Below are 19,966 nucleotides of genomic sequence, written 5' to 3' on the forward strand. Positions count from 1 at the left end.
CGTAAATAATGATGGTTTGAATTTTTTTTTTTTTTTTTTTTTTTTTTTTTTTTATGAGTGATGACGATTGCGTAAGGGGGGTGTAAAATTGGCTGCATTTACGTCACTCTTTTAAGTGCTCACTTATGAGATGATTGCTTTGAGGTGGCCTCTTTTCAAAATTGTGTTTTTATTTTTTTCCTTCAAAGGAAAAAATTGATTGATTGGGGCTCACGCGCAGAATGGCACTCGTCACGCTTAGGTAATATTCGCGTGCATATTTTCTCAAAGCCCTGTGAAGAAACTTGATGTATTGTGCGTATAAGTGAAGGAAAAATATATTAGGGGTTATGCTTACGGGGGCGAAATAGCTCAGCGTTGCTCACGCGTGCACCCTACAAGGTTTACACAGGTAAAGGGAAGGGGCACAAACAATGTTCATCTGTATGCACATACGGGTTGTACCGCCACATATGTCATCTACACTTATGAGTACGTGTACCCCTCTATATGTATTCCGCTGGGAGCAAGGATACATGCAACTATTAATCTGAGTAGGTGCCCCCCACACGCCCGGTGAGAAAGAGCGTAAAAATGTCGAAGTTGCAAATGGGACGTAATACGGCCTACTCCACATGTGCTCAACATCAATTAGGAACAAGGGAAAAAATGGAACCGGGGGAATATCCATATATGAATGTATACATGTGCTCAAAAGGAAATGGAAAAGCAAACGTGTGTACTGGTAGGTACTCGTAGGTTACACGTGCAGGTGCCTACATATTGTGGCCCTGTTTTAAAACCTTTTCCTTCTTATGTTCATGGAACGCGAGAGGTGGACGCTCCAGCCTACACATGAGTACATGGGCACGTGATAAGGCAGTACGCGCGTAGGTACGTACATGTGAACGTCGAAAAAAAAAGGAGCATATCACAGGATAAGATAGGATTGGATATGCAATTGCATGGCATGCCGCATTTATGTAGGCACGAGAGATGGTTTTCGTTTGCAACGCAGCAAATGGGAGAATAAATGAAAAAAAAAAAAAAAAAATACATAGAATGGAAAAAAAAAAACAAAATACATCGAACTGTGCCAATTGCAAACGCATTCATCGACATTTCCCCCCCCCTCCCCCCCGTGTCCCTCCAGGCATTATGCCAAGAGAGGTTTACATGCCGGTCAGTAAACACGTGTTCAACGTGCAAATTACCGAAGAGCATTCTAGAGCCATCTACAAAGGGAACAGCAGTGCGCAAAGGAAAACAAAGGGAAAAAAAAAAAAAAAAAAAAAAGCAATAACAAAAAGTAACAGCAAAAGTAACAAGAAAAAATAATAGCAAAGGGAAAGCAAAACAGTGAACAAAATTGTATTAAACAATTATAAATACATCAAAAAATTCGCGCGAACAGGAATACGCAACAAAATTAATCAATTTGCTAATCGCTAACTTGGCAACGCGGCAAATATGTAGCTTTCGCTTGAACAGGGAACTATAAAACAAGAGTAGTCATTTCACCCTATCTGAGCCTACTTTAAAAAAAAAAAAAAAGAAAGAAAGAAAAAAAAAAGGATACAATTATATAGGTATAGGCACATATTTATATAGGCTTGGACACAGTTCTACGAAAGGTCCCCTTCGCCGCTCCATTTTATGTTCCAGAATATACTTGTAACCTAAATGGAAAGACTGAACGGGATCGTAAAGCAGGTCGTGTCAGCGGACACCTACATTTTGGCTGGCGCCAAAAAGGGTAAGTAGGATGGGCCACAGCAGACGCACGCGTGAATGTATAGAAGTACTAATGTGCGAACCGCATGCCTTTATACGCATTTGTTGATGTGTGCCGATGAGGCTTCTACTATACCCCCCCATATGCAGAAATAATGTGTGAACCATGTATATATGTAGCTCAGTTACAGCACGGCTCACCCCAGTTTGTACCCCTCTTCTCCATTTGAGCTACGCATACACTTTTATATTGATCCATTTCCCATCCTGATCCATAGGTGGCGTTGCACAGGAAAGACAAATTAGCTTGGCGTGCATCCAATGCCCCAGGTTGTTCATGAAAAGTCAAAATGCAGAAAAGAGTGAAGAGCCTTTCGCATGGGAAAGCAGAGAATTCATTCGTAAAATGATCATTGGCAAAAATGTGAGTTTTGTAGTAGAGTATATTTATAACAACAGAACGTATTGTAGTGTATTTTACGAGGATCAAAATTTATCAGTGATGTTACTTGAGAGGGGTTACGCTAATCTGGTCTCCAACAAGAATGTTAAAACGAATGTATATGCTGATTTGGAGGCTTACTACGTCCATGCAAAGGAAAAAAAGTTAGGCATATTTGGAAACAACATTAACAGCTATGTTAGGAATATTGTATACTCCTATAATGACAAAAATCAAAATAAAAAAATATACGATATGTTTTTAAACAGAAATTTGAAGTGCGTTGTTGAACATGTGAGGGATGGATCTAACTTTCGTGTCTATGCTGAGATGGAAACGAATGAGAAGAGGGAAGCTAACATGATGAGCATAGTTGGGGGTAGTGGATTACAAAATGGAGCTGTTGGAGAAAGTAATAGTGGAGCACAGGGGAAGAAGAAAAAAAGCGCAGGTGGAAAAAAAACTCAAAAAAAAAATAAAGAGGGAGGAGGAGAAGGAGACAGTGATGTTGATGAGGTGGGAAAAGGAGCAGTGGGTTACAAAACCATGTACTACTTCTCCTTCACATTGTGTGGTATCATAGTTGATATGTTTAAAAAGGAAGTTGTGAACAATGTAGAAAATGTGAAAGAGGAACAGTATGCCATGGAGACAAAAAAGTTTGTTGAAGCCAGGTTACTAAACAGAGACATTGAAATTGTGATCAAACACATGGACAACAACTGCAATTTATATGCAAATGTGTTTTACAAGCTAGGAAATATTTGTACTCTCCTTTTGAAAAATGGCTATGCGTATATTAATGAGTACACCATTAAGTATGTAGAGAATGCTGTCGAGTATAAGAGGGCTTTGGATGAAGCCATACAGCTGAGGAAGAAGAAGTGGATAAACTACACAGAGAAAAAAGTCGATTATGAAAAGGAGTATTTTGCGACGGTTATTGAGGTTCTCTATGGAGATGTTATCATTATAGATTATCACAATGAGGAAAGGAGATTGTATATGGCTTCCATCAAGTGTGAAAAGCACAGCACTGATTTGGTTCTTAACACTTTATGCTTATCGGCAAAGGATTATTTGAAGAATCAAATTACGGGTGAGGTGGTAAAAATTGTTACGGAGTATGTGAGAACACCACAGAGCAATAGCGAGGGGTACATCCCGCAATGCTCAGATGACAAGGGAAGGATGCATTTTGTTAGCGTCTACAAAATGGAGAATAAGAAAAAGGACATTAAAAAAGGTGATGCAGCTGTGACTAGTAGTAAGTGGGGTGGCGATGTAGAAGAGAAGAAAAAAAAGAAAAAAAACGCCAAGAAAGGGGGCGCTATTAGTAGTGGTGAGGGAAACGGTTCGGGTGTGAAGAAGGGTGCAAAGATGAATGGCAATGCGGAGGCCCACATGGACGAGGAGCACGATCACACGCTGATCAACATGAGCGAACAACTCGTGGCTAGAGGATTAGCCAAAGTGATGAACCACAAACAAGAGGACGAAAAGGCGAGTAACTATTTCAGACTTCAAGAATTAGAAAAGGAAGCACAAGAGAAGAAGCTTGGAAGATTTAACCCACACATCGATATTATAAAAATTAATAATATAAGTGGAAGCGAAAACTCCTTACGAGCCAGATCATTTGAGAATGTCCTTAACAAGTATAACAATTTAAACGCATGTGTGGATTATATATACGGAGCAAACAAATTCAAGCTACATATCCCTTCGCAGAATTTGTTAATAAATTTTATCCTACTAGGTATCTCTGTGCAGAAAATTAATTTGAAAGAAATTGGAAGTATGATGAGTACCGCAGCTGGCCAAATGAAAATGAAAAAAGTTAACGGAGTAGGAGAGTATGATGGCGACGATGCACAGATCATACTGAATGGAGATGGCAAGTCTAGCAAGAAAGAAAAATTGGAGCTGAAGGAAATAGCTTTTCAGGCCTACAAATATACAAGAAAAATGCTCATGCAGAGAAATGTGCAAATAACCATCTTATCATGTGATAAGGGAGGAAATTTCATAGGTATTTTACGTCACCAGAATAAGGACTTTGGTTTGCACCTACTGAGTTTAGGGTATGGAATGCTTAACGAAATAGGATTAAGTAACACGAATGAAAGAAACAATTACGTGAAAGCTGTTGAGGAATCAAAGAAGGAAAAGAGAAACATTTGGGCCATTGAAAAAATAGAAGACAATGAAGACGACACAGATAATGTTATCCTCAATGGACAAAAAAATTTATCCCAATTTGATAATATTTATTACTGCTCCTACGTGGAAGATATAAACAATATTTACATTCAGCTGAAGAGCAAACAGGATCAGTTAAAAAAATTACAAGATGAGCTAAACAAGCCAGCCAACTTAGAATCTTCATCTCAGCATGTGCTGCCAGAAGTTAAAAAAAACACCCTAGTCATTGCCAAGTACATAGATAAATGTTACTACCGAGCAGTTATCCTACAAGTAAATAAAGCGAAGAAGAAAGCCCTCGTTAAGTATATCGATTTTGGAAATGAGGATGAGTTAAATTTTGAAGATATTAAAAAGTTGAGTGATGGGTTGAGTTTAAAAAATTATCCTCCATTCAGCATAAGGGTTTCCTTAGCTGGGGTTAAAATTCCGGTTGAAAATAAAGCCGATTTGATTATCTATGTGAAGAAATTTCTACTGGATAAATTTTTGTATGTCAAATTTGAAAAGAAGGAAAAGAACAGCTCCTTTTACCACGTGGTTTTTTACGACTACGAACAGTTCACCACGAACAAGAATGTCAAGAGTGTGAATGAGGACATGGTCTCCAGCGGCATTTGCTATGTGGACAACCGCAGTGACACCAAGATATTTGAGAAACTCAAGAAGGAAGAGGTGGTGGCGAAGAAGGCCAAGCTCGTCATCTGGGCCTACGGAGACATCGACTACGACGACGAGAGTTGAGTTGCCATGATGATGGGCAGACGGACGAGTGTGTATGAGGTTACTACAACGCGTATATAAGGGGTTACGCTACTTGGATGCCACACGTACAGGACATCGTGCAAGTACCTGATTGATTGCTCCGCAAGCTTTTTATACGTTCTTGTAAAAGATGCTGGAGGAGACACCCCCGCGGCGTCCCACGAATGGAATTTTTTTTCGAAAATGAAAAATTCAGGGTGAGTATTCTCTTTTTCCCTGCCGGTTTTTTCAACACATTTTTTTTTTTTTTTAAAAAACGCAAGTTATACATTTTATCAAAAAAAAACTATATCATTCATCGCATGTGCGTGATGATAACTATTCTTTAATTATGTTCTTTAGGTAAGTGTGTGAGGCCCGAAGTGGGGGCAAGGGAAAAGCGAAGGACAGTATAGTGGGCGCAAATGCGCAGAGTTTATTATAGCATGATTGAAAAATTGTGTTCAATGTGGGTAGCGCAGTTGTACAATGGAAGCCTGCGTGGAAAAGGCCCGCTTCCTGCTCCAAATCACTTTTTGCGGCGCTTCTTCAACCCTTGCAGCTTTGAGGAGCCGTCTGGGTTGTTCTTGGGTTGCTCCAGGACAATAACCTTCTGTTTGGGCGCGGCCTCGGCTGTTTTCTGTTTCTTCTTCTTGGACTTCTTGAATCCGCTCTTCTCATGTTTCGGAAGCCACTTTTCTGGGTCGTAACCAGCGTGGTTACCCACCCCATCCTTTTTATTCTTTGTCTTCTTCGATCTCTTTCGTTTTTTTTTATTCTTATCTATGGGCATTGTTGAAGGGGAAGCGGTATGGACGTTTCCACCAGCAGGGATAGTAGTAGTAGCCATGGAGGAGGAAAATCCCAGAGAGAAATTTTTATTCTCCAAATCTTCTACATCAATAAGATAGGTCTCGGTTAGGACAGCCTTCTTCAATTTATCTTCGTATTTACGTGTATGTTCCATATTAATATAGGTATATATATAAGTGAAGCAAGAAAAAAAGTTGAAGTCATTTTTTACGTGCTTGGACAAATGATCAAACAGATCCATGAGCAATTGTTCCTTGCCATGCTGTAATAAATATTTGCTAACTAGAAAGACCGTCTGGTAATTAACAATTTTTATATCCGTTTTAATAGCTTGCTTGTATTTGTTGAAGAGGTCGATGACGAGGTTGAGATTGTGCGGTGCGACGAGACCGTCGGCACCCTTGATAGGAGTGCTGTTTACGGAGGCATTATTCTTCCCCACCACGGGAAGGGACTCCTCTCCATAACGAGCACATATATAAACATAAAATAAATTCGAAAAAAAGGTGCGATAATGATGGGCATCCATCTTAAACACATATTCATATTTCCTATACATTTTGACTATTTCTGTAAAACTTTTTTTTTCATAACATAAGGATAAGTATGCGTTGAGAAATTTTATTTTGTTTTGATAGGAGTACATCAGATGAATATTTTTCAGCAGGTGGTGCTTACATTTGACGTGTGCCATTTCGCTTTTTAAAAAGAGAGCTATTAATTTATCTAGGAGTATCGAATTTCCAAAACGTGTAGTAAAACTTTTCAACTTTGATTTGAATTCGTCCTTCTGGTCATTCCCCAGACTGTACACGCACTCGTTGAAGAGAGCTATGGATTGCATAAATTGGCTTACGTGGTTGTGAGAACTACTTTTACTCATTCGTAGGTCATTTTTGATTTTGTTCAATTTGTCCTGGGTGAGGGTGAAGTTGAGAGGCGATCCGGATGTTGCATGTGCGGATGGCGCGTGTGCAGGGGGTGTTTGTCCTGATGGGGGATGTCCCGACCCGGGGGCGCTCTTCCCCTTGGGCTTCACATGGCGAACACTTGGACTTTCACAATTATGCCTCAGGGCAAGGTAGTTATTGTACGCCACCAGAGGGATAACGTTATCAATATGTGCAGCGTCCCCCCTTTGCCCATTTTCCACGTAGCTCTCTAAGACACTTTCATATATTTCGATGGCGTCCTTGAGGCGATTCGATTTGGAGTAGACATAAGCCCTCTGTAACTGAACGAGCGTCCGTTTGTTCGTTAGTATGTCCTCCCCAGAGAAGGAAACTCTGGGCCTGTTATCACTTAAACGTTTTTTCCCCTGATCTATGTGGCTTCCTAGTTTACCCCCCTCATCATCCCCCTGGTCATCCATGTCGTCGCCCTTTTCATGGTCCAGGTCCTCCGCCCCATCAGCGATCACAGAATTAGAGCCGCTTCCCCCAACAAAGGTACTCCTACATATGGCATCTGCCAAGTCAAGAAATTTTATCGCTTCCGTGTAATTTTTTTCAATTATAAAAAAAGTAGCATAATTAAATATTTGCTCAAAGCTATCCCTTTCTTCATCGTATTTGAAACCATCCGTGTTGGTTACAATTTGATTTTTCACCTCTTCAATGTCTTTCTGTTTCGCTTTATCAGAACTGACCCTCGAGTTAACACTGCGCAAAAAATTATACTCATATAATAGTTTGAGGTACAGGGAGAAGTAGCCGCTGTTTACATTAATGGAGGCCGCCACTGCCTGCTTGGCATTTTGACACTCCAGCAAATTTTCGTACCAACCAATGGACGCTTCGAAATGGTGTAGTCTGAAATTTACCTCTGCCAAAAGTACTTCAATAAATTGGGGCAACGTCTTTTCCTTCTCAGCCACGTACTTCAAACAGCCGTTGAGTTTTTTTAGCTTCTTTAATTTGTACATACAATAGAAGAGCTCGAATAGAACATTTTTCCTCTTAATGCATTCATAGTTTTTTTGGAAGAGGTCCTTAAATGTACTTCTATTTCTGTTACCAATCGCAGACGCACCTTTACCACCTTGTGTAGCTTTCTTCGCTCCATCACTTCCCACCAGCGTGTGCATAATTTCGTGCACCAGCTTGGTGAACTCCCCCTTCTCAATCAGGCAGTAGTACCTAGCCCTCAGCGCGTACTCATCATACTCCTCATTGGAGTAAATCTTCTTTGTTAATTTAAGCACATGTTCAAATTTCTTCGATTCAAAATGGGATTTTATTACATCGAGCACGCAAATGTCCGACGCGTTCTCTTGCGCATCGCTCATGTTGGAAAGGGGGTATGTCAAATGAGGGATACAACGTTACGTCTGCGTACACTTGTGGGTCGTGTACGGGGCGGGACAACGCTTTCCCCCTTTTCAGTCTGCTTCGATGTACTCCGTTTTGTATGTTCGGGTGACCCGTTCAGGAGTGTAACTTTTTGCAAAGGAACTTCTCTCTACGTCCCTTAAGCCAAAAATGTACTAAAAAAAAAAAAAGTGCTCACAATGGCCAAACGGAGAATGAAAAAGGAAGGGGACTATAGTACATAGTAAAGCCTTTAGAGAAGGTAAGAAAAAGGGAAGAGGTAGTAAGGTCATTTCTCCCAACTCCCATACGGTTGGAGTTTACCCCTAACATGACCCTTTATTATTTACGAAGCGATGGAAAAAAAAAAAAAAAAAAAAAAAAAAGAAACGAATAAGAAATGCCCTATTTTGTAACCCCAGATGGGGAGAAGCTAATTTTATTCTTTTCAAAAATGAACAAAGGCCATCATAAGTTGCAAGGGCGCGTGTAGATTTTAACGTGAAACACCCGCAATAGTGGGGCGAAAGAAAAAAAAAAAAACATAAATTGGGTCTCATAAGGAATACAAAACGGGGAGGCCGCCCTTTCCTCACATCGTCATATTGCTCACCGCGCAGGATTATTATTTTCCTTAAAAAATTGCCTCACATTTTTTTTTGGCAAGAGAACGTATAGGTGAGGGGGGGAATACACGGTATTGTATTGGTATACAAACGCCCCCAGCACGAAGTTTCAATGTTCCGGTTAGCACGTTGTGAAATTGCTACCTTTTTTTTTTTTTAGGATACCCAGGGCTCTTGGTACCTGCGGCATGCGCGTCGGTACAACGGGAAAATAAGCTTGTACTTGCTTCATATGTATAATACATATAGTACGTGTATAGTGCATTTCCGGGGGGTAGAGAGACGGCGAACGGGGCAGGAAAAAGGTAGAAGGCACAAAGTCATTATTATGCGCCCCTCTTCCTCGTTAAATGCGCAGGGGAGGCCATTTCGGGGGACAATAACATGGCAACTTTTTCCACAGCAGGTTAGCCCGCTTTGTTTTATTCTTTTATCTGTTTATTTATGTATGTAATTTTTTGGTTCGTTTTTCTATTAGCTTATTTATTTATTTATTATTATTATTATTATTTTTTTTTTAATATTTTTAAAACGTCTTTGGGGGCCACTTTAATGAGTTATTTTTATACCATCCTTGTAAAAAGAAAAAGTCAAAGAGGACAAAACAATTCTTCCTACTTCCCCCCTGCGTTTTATGCGCGCATGGGTCGAAGGAATATTCACACCCTATATTGTGTTTACAGTCACATTTGCCACGCGCCTGCCCCCTTCGCGTTTAAGGCAGTGGGGTATGTTCACCAAGAGGTGCGTGTAAAAAGTCCCTATCGGGGGAAAAGTGAAATGGCGGACGCCATTATCCATATGGTCACATACGTATGGGCCTATTTATCGGTTTATTTATCGCCTCACTTGGTCTATTTGTCCCCTTATTTGTTTCCCCCTTGTGGAGGGCAAACACGCAGCGTGCCCTGCACGGCCTTCGCATAAGGCGCAAATACTTGTGTCTTCTAAAATGTTATACTTTATACTTTTTTTTAAAATTTTAAAAATAAATATTTCATATGTTTAAAGGGTTTAGGGAAAAAAAAAAAAAAATAATAATAATAAAAAAAAGGGGCATAATAATAATGTTTAAAAAAAAAGAAAAGAAAAAAAAAAAAACAACTACAACTTATAAATGCAGATATAGAAAAAAAAAAAAAAGAAAAAAAAGAACAGGAGAAAAAAAAAGAAGGAAAAATATACATCTTGAATCACATAACATTTTAAGTATTTCTAATTTCTTTTTTTTTTTTTTTTTTTCTTTTTTGCACTTAAAATTATAATCCAATGTTAAAAAACATATACAACACATGCACACATGTATGCACATATGAGTATATATATGTATAAATATATTCGCATAATTATTCGCAGAACTGTCCGCATATATATATGCATTTATATACGTGTTTATATACGCACGTATGTATGTACATACTGTACACACGCACACGCGCGTTCGCCTAAATTCGCACACCGGTGTGTGTATAAACAACACTGTGTATTGTAGACATGGACCATTTTTTGTAGAGGCCTATGGGAGGGGGGGGCACAACACACACATTCGTACGTACATATGCATGCGTAGGAATATATGTGTGTGCAGAAACAGAGGTGTGCATATGCGCGCCTCTATATATATATATGTATATGTCAATATATATATATATATGTACATGTATATATGTGTATAGAGCATGTACATATGTGTGGACACCCGTCTGTAGCGGCAGAGGCCTGCTCACACATATACACATGCGCATAACGTATTCTTTAAAAAAACATGGAAAAAAGGGGGGAAAAAAAAGGGGGGGAAAAAATGAGCACAAGTGCGAATACGTGTGAGAGGCACATGTGCGCGGCACATAATACATGTACAAAGGGGCGCGCAACTACCAACACATATAAGGAATACGACACGAAAAGAAACGACACAACTTCCACCTATCAACAAGACGTAGGGATATAATACAATACCCAACTGCGCGCAAATACCATACGCACAAGTTTATACACATTAATCACATAAAGGATTATTACATTAACGTGTACAATGAAACATATGAGGAAGTAGCAGAGATACACTGGGCTCTAATGGTGTATTCGTACAAATTTAAATGGAAGAGATTCATTAATAACAACAGAGAGCGTGTGTATGTGTGTGTGTACAGTGCGCTGCGTGTGGGGAATTCGTCTTCGGGTGTGCAGGTAGGTGGTCGACCGGCACGCACGCACGGCTGTACAACGCATGGGCTGTAAAGAGCGAATATAGAAACATGCACACACATATATTTGCATGCACACTTGGGTAAGAGGGGGGGGGGGAAGAGAGAGATGTAACTTGTTTAGGTTAACAGTGCACAAGAACATTAGGAAAACAACGCGAGTTCCTTTTTTTTTTTTTTTTTTTTACTACACTTTATGTCGCGAAGGGAAAGGAAAAAAAATAAATAAACAGCACACATACACGTGCATAAACACATGCATACATATATGTATACATATGTATATATATACATGTAATCACATTTTCGCATATATCTGTACATGGGTAAATGTTAATGTAGGTATTAAATTTGGCTACTTAATTTTTCCCAAAATGGACGCTGAAATTTTTTGCTAGTTTTGCTTCACTCTGCCTTCCTGATCCGCCGTTTGGTCGAAGCGGTTTTTATTTTCTAACATTTTTTTTTTGTCCTTTTCTGATGCGTAGACACATGTCCAGTCAAACAAAAAGTCGTAAGAGAATCCCTCTCTGCGGTGGAAGGGATGGGGGGGGAAAAATGTGGTCACATGTTGGAAACACAAAATATGTGCTCGCCAAGAGCAAAACGTCACTCGCGCCAGGCAGGAAAATAATCCGCCCCTCCTTTTGTTGCACCAACAATTGCCATATATTTTGCTCCATCTGTATGGCACCTGCAAAACATCTGTCGCGCTACTCACCTTATGAACAGATCCTTCAGGAGTCTCCTCAGGTAGGTATAATCGGGTCTATCTTCAAATCTCAAAGATCGACAATAATTTAAATAGGTTACAAATTCGACTACAGGGTGGAAAAGGGTGGGGCGGAAACACCATGTGTATATTTGCGCACATAACACGCTCGCTCGGGTTGAAGCAATGATGGGGCGCGAAGGGGGGGGGAGTGATCACGTATGCTTCTCATCACAAATGATGTCTCTGCATCCGTACAGCATACACTTCGCGCACATCACACGACAACTGATCACACGTCATCCTCCTCCCCCCTCCAAAAAGGGAACTCATTTTTGTATGATGCATAAAAAAAGGAAGGCATAAAACAAAAAAAAAAAAAAAACTCAGATCGCCTCTTCTCGCCTTACAGCTTGAATTTCTACACAAGACTTCTACAGAGGTGGATATTTTCTTTTCCATAATTTTATCGTATTTATCCTTTTTGGAAATAGCCTTCAGGCCTTGCCATGGTAAACTGCCTCGCAGGAAATACATGAGAACATATCCCAGGGCTTCTATATCGTCCCTGCGCGATTGCTCGATGCCTGGCGGGAGAGGAGGGGGAAAAATGAGTAAAACATGTAGAGGAAAACCATTTGACGAATATAACCCATGTCACCACGTGGGCACATTGGTAGAGTTTTGCTTCTTAATGAGGCGCGTCACTAACGCACGCACCAAGGGCATCGCCTCGACTCATCTCGTCTCGTCTGGGCGGCTTACCTAAATGTGTGTTTATGCTGGCATATCTTGCCGTTCCGGTCAAGTTTTTTCCCTCCTTGTATGGAATGTGCGTATGCGATCTTGAATCTCTATACTTTTTCGCAAGTCCAAAATCGATGATATGAATCAGGGTAACTTTTTTTCCTCTTCCTGAAAAAGGGACATAAAAAAACAAAGCGCATGCATATTTATACGAAGAAGTTATCATGTACAAATTGTAAGTTCGGCTGGAACATTCTATACGTTGCCCAATTCAAACTTAGGGGCGGAGTAACAATCACCACCCGGACTGCAATTCCTCGAGAGGATTTACCTATTAAAAAGTTATCCGGCTTGATATCTCTGTGTATGAAATTTTTGGAGTGAACGTATTCAATTCGGTTTAACTGTGGGAGAGGATTTTGCATAAAAAAAAGATGAAAAAATATGAGTAAATATTCCATTTCATATCTTCAGCTCGATAAGGACACATATGACTGCACACACATATTGCACACTGCCTTATTTTATTATATATATATATTTTAACGATTATGCGATTTGTCTAACCATTTGATCGGCTGTCATGAGGACAGTCTTTAAAGAGAATTTTCTGTTACAAAGGGTGAACAAATCTTCTAGAGATGGCCCCAATAGGTCGAGAACCATGATGGTGAAGTCCCCTTCTATGCCATACCAATACACTTTCGGTACTCCGACTAAAAGGGGGGGCGAGAGGGGGAAAAGCATAAACATGAGAAATGGTGTAACGGAGACGTGGAGCAAAAGGGCATCTTTCTTTTGTAGTCATGAAAACGTTGCCATATAAGGAGAAAAGCGCCGCGCCTATATATATATATATATATATATATAAATATATATACATATATATGCGCACGGCGCTTCTCTACACATAAGGCCACGTTTTAATGTTGGTAAAAGGGTTAAAAATGTGTAACGTACTTCCTCCTCCCAATATTTTGTACAGCTTCGATTCGTACAGCAGCTGAGGGTGCTTCGATCTCGTTGATTCCTGCAGGAGGGGGGGTCGTGCAAAAAAAATGTTCGCAATGTTAACAACGTTGACACAATGTGGACAAAGACAAGTACACAACACAGATATGAACAAGAAGAGGGTCGAAATTTATCCTGCCATGACGGCTTGTCTTCATCGACTGAAGACCATTTCACAAGCATATCTCTAACACGGAATACAATCTGGGCATTTTTTTTTTTTTTGTACTTACTAATTTTACGGCGTACTCTTCCATTGTTACAATATCTTTGGCGACATAAATGTCACCGAAAGAGCCGCTCCCTAATTTTTTTCCTAACGCATATTTGTTCGCTACTCTTATTTCCATGATTTGTTTGTTGTGTTATAGCTGCGGGTGTAGGGAAAGGGGTTAAAAAAAAAAAAGGGGGGGGCGACATTTTATTATGGGTATGAGTATGGGCATGGGAACGAATGGGGGGTAATACATGTACGCACTAAACGTGCATATGGTTATGCGTGTATTATTGGGCTGGAGTGTGCATAAGTGGGCTGGAGCGAGCATAAGTGAGCATGTACATGTACAAGCGGGCATATATTCATTCTTGCATCCGCTCATCTGCTTAATCCACACGCGAACGAAGGATGCATTCGCCTGGTCATACGCGTAAAGAGTAGTACTCCTTGTCCAAACAACGGAAGAAGCTCTTCATACGCGAAAAAGTGGCCACGATTTCGCATGTAGCAAGAAAAGAGAACATGAATGCAATTTTTATATTTCCAATTTATTCCCTCAACACAATTGTCTAACGTACATCATTGACGTGGAGGGGGGGGAAGAAAAAAAAAAAAATAAGAGTAAACATAAAAAATGTACCACAAAAGAAATGAAAACAATAACGATGAGTAATGTTGCGCTAATTTCTTTTTTTCATACCAATGGTCATATGCAAGTGAAAAAACTGGATGCAGCCTCTCCCCATTTGGTATGATAAAAATGTCTTTTCGCAAAAAAAAAAAATGACAATATTCATATATCACATTTGGTTAAAAGCTTTTTTTTTTTTTTTTTTTTTTTTTTTTTTTTTTTTTTTTGTGCACATGTAAGCATTTTACATCATCACTCTGAGCATGATCATCACACCATCGTAATTATCCGCCTTTGCAAAATTAAAACTTCCAAAGCAAACAAAAAAAATCATATTCGCGCGTATGTATTTTTCCTGTTTTTTTTTTTTTTGGTTTTTTCTTTTTTACATTTAGAGCACCATTTCTGCGCATACAACGTGAGCGAGCTTTCACTTATGGTCACCACTGCGCATATGCATATTTACACGTACGCACGCAATGGGAGGGGGCGAGGGATGATATGAGAACGGAATTATGCATGGACGTGCTCGTACACATTTGTGGTCATGTAAATGTATTCACTTCAACTTGGTGTGGTGTTCGCATCTGCGCCAACTACTTAGCACGGCGAGAAACGGAAGTGGCACCCCTTCGGGTGTACTATAGCAAGTATGTTTGTAAACAAGCATGTACATCATCATGTGAGCACGTGCGTATGCATACATATATACATATACATACATATGTACATATGTGTACACTGATACGTGCTCTATTTGGCAACGGCTCAACGGCATTATGTGCACCCCTGCATAACGCTCCCTCTGATGAAGCCAGGACGGGACGTGGCAGGCATTCACATGAACGACGAGGAACAAGTTGGACAATCGACACGCATCACATAGACACATACAAATATGCACATGCTCGTTTACGAGTATATAACCCGTTCAGATGCGACGTGTCACACTAGGTTGGGAGGTAAATCCAGTGCACAGAAAAAGTGTACACGCTGATCCCTACGTTCACACATACGTACAATGAGAGCAACCAACACAAAAACACATATATTATGCACATGCCTATGAGCATACGAAGATGCTGTGCAAGTAGGCCTCGTAACTTCTACAGGTGTCCCTACATGCCACGTTCGCACCACAGAATGCGAGAAAGGATTATGGGTAATATAATTCATATAACTTGCTACCATGCTTACGGTACATGTACTAAACACAACACTGCACATAATTATGCACGATGGACTATGTAGGCAAATGGAACATGCTATACTGTGTTGTGCGCCACTTTTACAAGTAGATGTGTGTTACATCTCATGCTCCTCGAACCACATAGCATTCGCCAGTCAACCCATTTTTCCCCTTTTTCTTTTTTGTATACGCATTTTGCACGTTATAAATCACACCCATGTGGCATTTTGCATACATCACCATGAATGATTACCAAATGAGAAAAGTATGAGTCGTCCTTAGTCGTGTTTTAAGTTAACATACTTTCGAATATGTATTATTGTTTAAAACAATTTCTTCTTTTTTTCTTGCTTTTGCTTTTTTTTCTTGCTCTTCCTTTTGTTCTTACTTTTTCTTCTTTTCTTTTCCTTTTTTTCTTACTTTTCCTTTTTTTCTTGCTCTTCCTTTTGTTCTTACTTTTTCTTCTTTTCTTACTCTTCCTTTTTTCCTGCTTCTTCCCTTTTTTTCTTGCTCTTCTTTTTCTGCCTCTTTCTTTTCCACTTGTTAGGATTATCGTGTTCCTCCTTTCCTAATTACTAATCTTTGTTTGTTTCTCGTTTGTAATGATATATTTATATATACAATTAATTATATATATAAATGCATAATGAGTAATTTATGTATAAATGTATATGTATATGTAACATATATGTATAATGTTTTTTTTTTTCTTCTTTTTTTAATTTTTTTTATTTTTTTTTCCTCTTTGGAAAGGCTTCGCTTTTGCTGGTTTGTTTCTTTTGATTAAGTGAGGCGTTCTTATAACCCTTTAATTCAAAACTCATTTTTAATTTTGCTTGGTCAAAATATGTATATAGTGCAGATATGCGAGGTAAACGTATTATTTTTTATGTGTATTACCAGGCATGTAGTGTAAAGCGATAAACAATGTATAGTGTATAATATATTATTGCGTATATTATTACAGATACAATATTACTAGTATATATTATTTATATATATACACGTGGACGTAGTGCGCGATGTGAATGCATTAATATATAATGTACCATGTTTCGTAAACATATACACGTGTATATAATAATATATGGGTATATGTTCGTGGATTACGTATAAATAAGTGCAAATATGTTTCTCACCCGGATTGTTATTATATGGTATGCGAATTTGCTTCGACTTTAGGGGACAAAGCAACGCGCATAAGTGAACGTGTGAATGTATATATAAATGAGCTCGGAGCGGAAGCGTACAAATGGGCGTAGCAGTAAGCGATCAGCAAGTGTGCTAGCAAGCGTGAAAGTGAGCGTGCCAGTAAGCCATACAAAATAAGCGTTAGACGACGCGTACTTATATATATAGGCGCAGGGAGCCCAAATGAACAGACGCACAGCACAATCCGGAGTAGAAAAAACAAAAAAGCGCTTCATTCAACGGGCACGCCGAACTACGAATAAAATATAATTCCGGGTATTAAAAAACTTACCAGCCATGTAAAATATGCTATCAAGCGCGCGCAAAGTGTTTGCTATTTGTAGTTACAAAAGGAATAAAAAAAAAAAAAAAAAAAATGCATTTGTGCTTGGCGAGTAAAAGGTTGTTGTTCACCAAACTGTTATAATTTTTTTCTTTAAATACATGTTAAAAGCTATTTCGTTTTGGATTGCAACAAAGGTACATAATTGTGGTTATATTAAATGGTATTCAGTATAACATATATGCAAAATATGTACAATTCTATATGGATTGAAAAAAAAAAACAAACAAGTGAATGGTAACGAGGGTGGAACTTCACGAACGTTTTAAGCTAGCAAAAGTGAAAGAAACATTTCGCAAAGTTTGACATGTATAACAACTTTTTTTGGCATTCACTTTGTCATTCATTCTTGGCAATCATATTTGGGCAGTCATTTAGTGATCATTTAACCATCATTTTGCCATCATTTTTGTTTTGTTTTCTTTTTTTTTACCACTTTGTGGTAGTAGCATGTGTGTGATTTTTATAGTTTTTTTTTTTTTTATTACCTTTAGGAAAGCTTATGGGTGGTAAATCACTTCAAAATAGCGCATAACTGTTTAGCTATTTTTTTTTTTTTTTTTTTTTTTCCTTACGGATTATAGATGATATATTGTGGTTGGTTGTCCACATCATATTTGTCATTATTTTATCTACCACATTGTGCGTTCACATTTATGTTAAGTTTTGTTACCTTTTTCTGTGCTTTTATTAGTTGTCCTTTCTTTTCGTTTGTTTTTGTGTGTATGTTTCGGTTTGTATTTTTTTTTTTTTTTTTTTTTATGAACGTTCAGGCAACTTTTAGTCTTTTTTTTTTTTTAGAATTGGCTACTTGGATGGATATGTATATATATAGCACACATACACAGGTACAATTGTACGTTTTCACATATGCACATTCGCGGTATGCATGTACCCTCCCCTATTTTGGCCTGTGAAGCTATTTTTTACCTTCGCGTTGGCCGCTCAGCGCAATGTATTGCTTGCCCAGGAGGACACATGTGCTTCGGGTGAATGTATATATATGTAATACATATGAACACATGCAGTTGTACGTGTGTGCGGGCTGGCATTTTGCATGAGCTGCTTGGCGCGTAAATGCAGACACGGCATCGTTCACATGGGAATGCAATAGGCACGCGTGCGGATGTATGTACACGCACTGGTTTTTTCTTTCGACGGGTCATTTCAAACCATGGTTTATTGTGCTTCTTTTTTCTTTATCCCTTTGAATTCTGAAAGGCTATTTCTTCTATCAAAAAGTACGCAAATACAAAACCACGTCATTCCGCCCGCATCGCCTTTTTTTTCAATTTGGCCTTTCACACGTTAGCCCATTTTTAAGACAGCACTGTTTGTTGCTTTTGCTGCACACGTGGATACATGGTTGTATGGTTGCAGGAGCCCTTTACAAAAAGGTGAAAAAAAAAAAAAAATTCTATTTCAAGCATTTAGCCATTACGAAGGAGGATTAAAACGTCGGCCATGTTCATTTGACATTTATTTGCTGTCACACCGTGAGGTCGCCCTGTCCATGAAGTTGTTCCCGCCATCTATTTTTTAATATTATGCATTATTATCGTAACACATATGTTGGGGAAGTTGTACACACAGGGGTTTCGCACCGAAAGCATGACACCAAAAAGGGGTCATCACAACAAACCATGACCAGTGTCCATACTTTTGCATCACTCCTGTTTATTCTCTCCTGCCAAATGAACGGTCCATTCAAAATTAGTTGCATGCGACTTGTGCACATAATAAGGGCAAATCATCGGTGTGGCTATACAATTGGCGTGTCGCTCATGTAAAGCAGACATGTCGCCTATTTCAACGGGGAAGAAGAAGCACACCTTTTTGATTCGTCATAGAAAAGCATTCCATTGAGCCCCAAATGGAAGGAAAAAAGGGAACGGAAAAGGGGACGGAAAAGGAAACGGAAACATAAGGCGTTATGTTACCAAAGTTGCAAATCCCACAATTGGAAAAAATTACGTACATCGTAGAAACTGTCTTTTTCGTGTTACCCTGTGAGGTGCTCAAATGGGATGGTAAAAGCTGCTATCCCGTTCGGGAGCGTTTCGGGGAATTTTCCTTTATTACTGTAGTCGGGTTTTATGTGTCTGTTGTCAACACTTCTTTTTTAGCTCCTTGTACGAACGTGAGGCTTCCCCTCTCGCACCCCCAAAAAAAAATAAAATAATTCAACAAAATGCATGGACGGTAGCATAATACACTTATTGGGTAACCCTATTGCGCGATTGCAATATATCGTACAGCTTAAGTTGTACTTATTCGAAAGGAGCAAGGTCATTTCTGTGTTGTTGTGACAACGCCTTGTTCTCCCCCCTGGAAGGTATACTTTCACAGAGGAAACTTCCCATTATAACATAAGCATCACAAATTTGCATAAACGGTGAGGGAATTCTTATCTCTTTCTTTTTTCATTTCAACCGTTTGGCAGTTTACTCCACTTGAAATGAAACCAACTACGCCGGGTTCTTCTGTATCACCAGGGGTGTTGTTTCCCCCGTGTCAATATGCCCATTTGCCTATATTTTGTGCTTGGACGCTTGGTGAACGAACACTGTGAGTGACACCAGATTTTCTTTTCGTTTACATTATGTTCACACAGCCCTTTTTGTTAATTGGACATGCGAACCGATGGAACCTACTTATATATTTTTTTATCAACAGATCTTGCGTTGAAAATGTACAAAAAAAATTTAACTTTTTGTGAAGTGGGAAATATATACTTGTAGAAGTATTTGCCTGTTCATGCGACGGAAGAACAAAATTTTTAAACGTTAATTTTTTAAGTAAACATTTTTTGGGAGGATCTCAAAATGTGGGTTTACAGCACGTAAAAAAAAAAAAAAAAAAAAAA

At 39.1% G+C, this 19,966-nt stretch overlaps 3 protein-coding genes across 3 annotated transcripts; 1 reads left to right on the forward strand and 2 right to left on the reverse strand.

The window, feature by feature from the left end:
- Window positions 1–1,662: 1,662 nt before the first annotated feature.
- Window positions 1,663–5,104, forward strand: AK88_00102 (uncharacterized protein; the record flags this gene model as incomplete). Its single annotated transcript, XM_012477753.1, has 2 exons — window positions 1,663–1,735; window positions 1,992–5,104. 2 exons carry the CDS (start codon window positions 1,663–1,665, stop codon window positions 5,102–5,104), a joined length of 3,186 nt encoding a protein of 1,061 aa, XP_012333176.1.
- Window positions 5,105–5,633: 529 nt separating this feature from the next.
- On the reverse strand, window positions 5,634–8,204 carry AK88_00103 (uncharacterized protein; the record flags this gene model as incomplete). Its single annotated transcript, XM_012477754.1, has 1 exon — window positions 5,634–8,204. One exon carries the CDS (start codon window positions 8,202–8,204, stop codon window positions 5,634–5,636), a length of 2,571 nt encoding a protein of 856 aa, XP_012333177.1.
- Window positions 8,205–11,453: 3,249 nt separating this feature from the next.
- On the reverse strand, window positions 11,454–13,879 carry AK88_00104 (CK1/CK1/CK1-D protein kinase; the record flags this gene model as incomplete). Its single annotated transcript, XM_012477755.1, has 8 exons — window positions 11,454–11,589; window positions 11,781–11,880; window positions 12,182–12,358; window positions 12,537–12,686; window positions 12,850–12,922; window positions 13,086–13,234; window positions 13,479–13,548; window positions 13,763–13,879. The coding sequence occupies 8 exons, from the start codon at window positions 13,877–13,879 to the stop codon at window positions 11,454–11,456; spliced, it is 972 nt and encodes a 323-aa protein (XP_012333178.1).
- Between the last annotated feature and the right edge of the window lie 6,087 nt (window positions 13,880–19,966).

The sequence above is a fragment of the Plasmodium fragile genome, assembly GCF_000956335.1.
Source record: "Plasmodium fragile strain nilgiri unplaced genomic scaffold supercont1.1, whole genome shotgun sequence".
In the NCBI taxonomy this organism is placed as follows: Eukaryota; Apicomplexa; class Aconoidasida; order Haemosporida; family Plasmodiidae; genus Plasmodium; species Plasmodium fragile.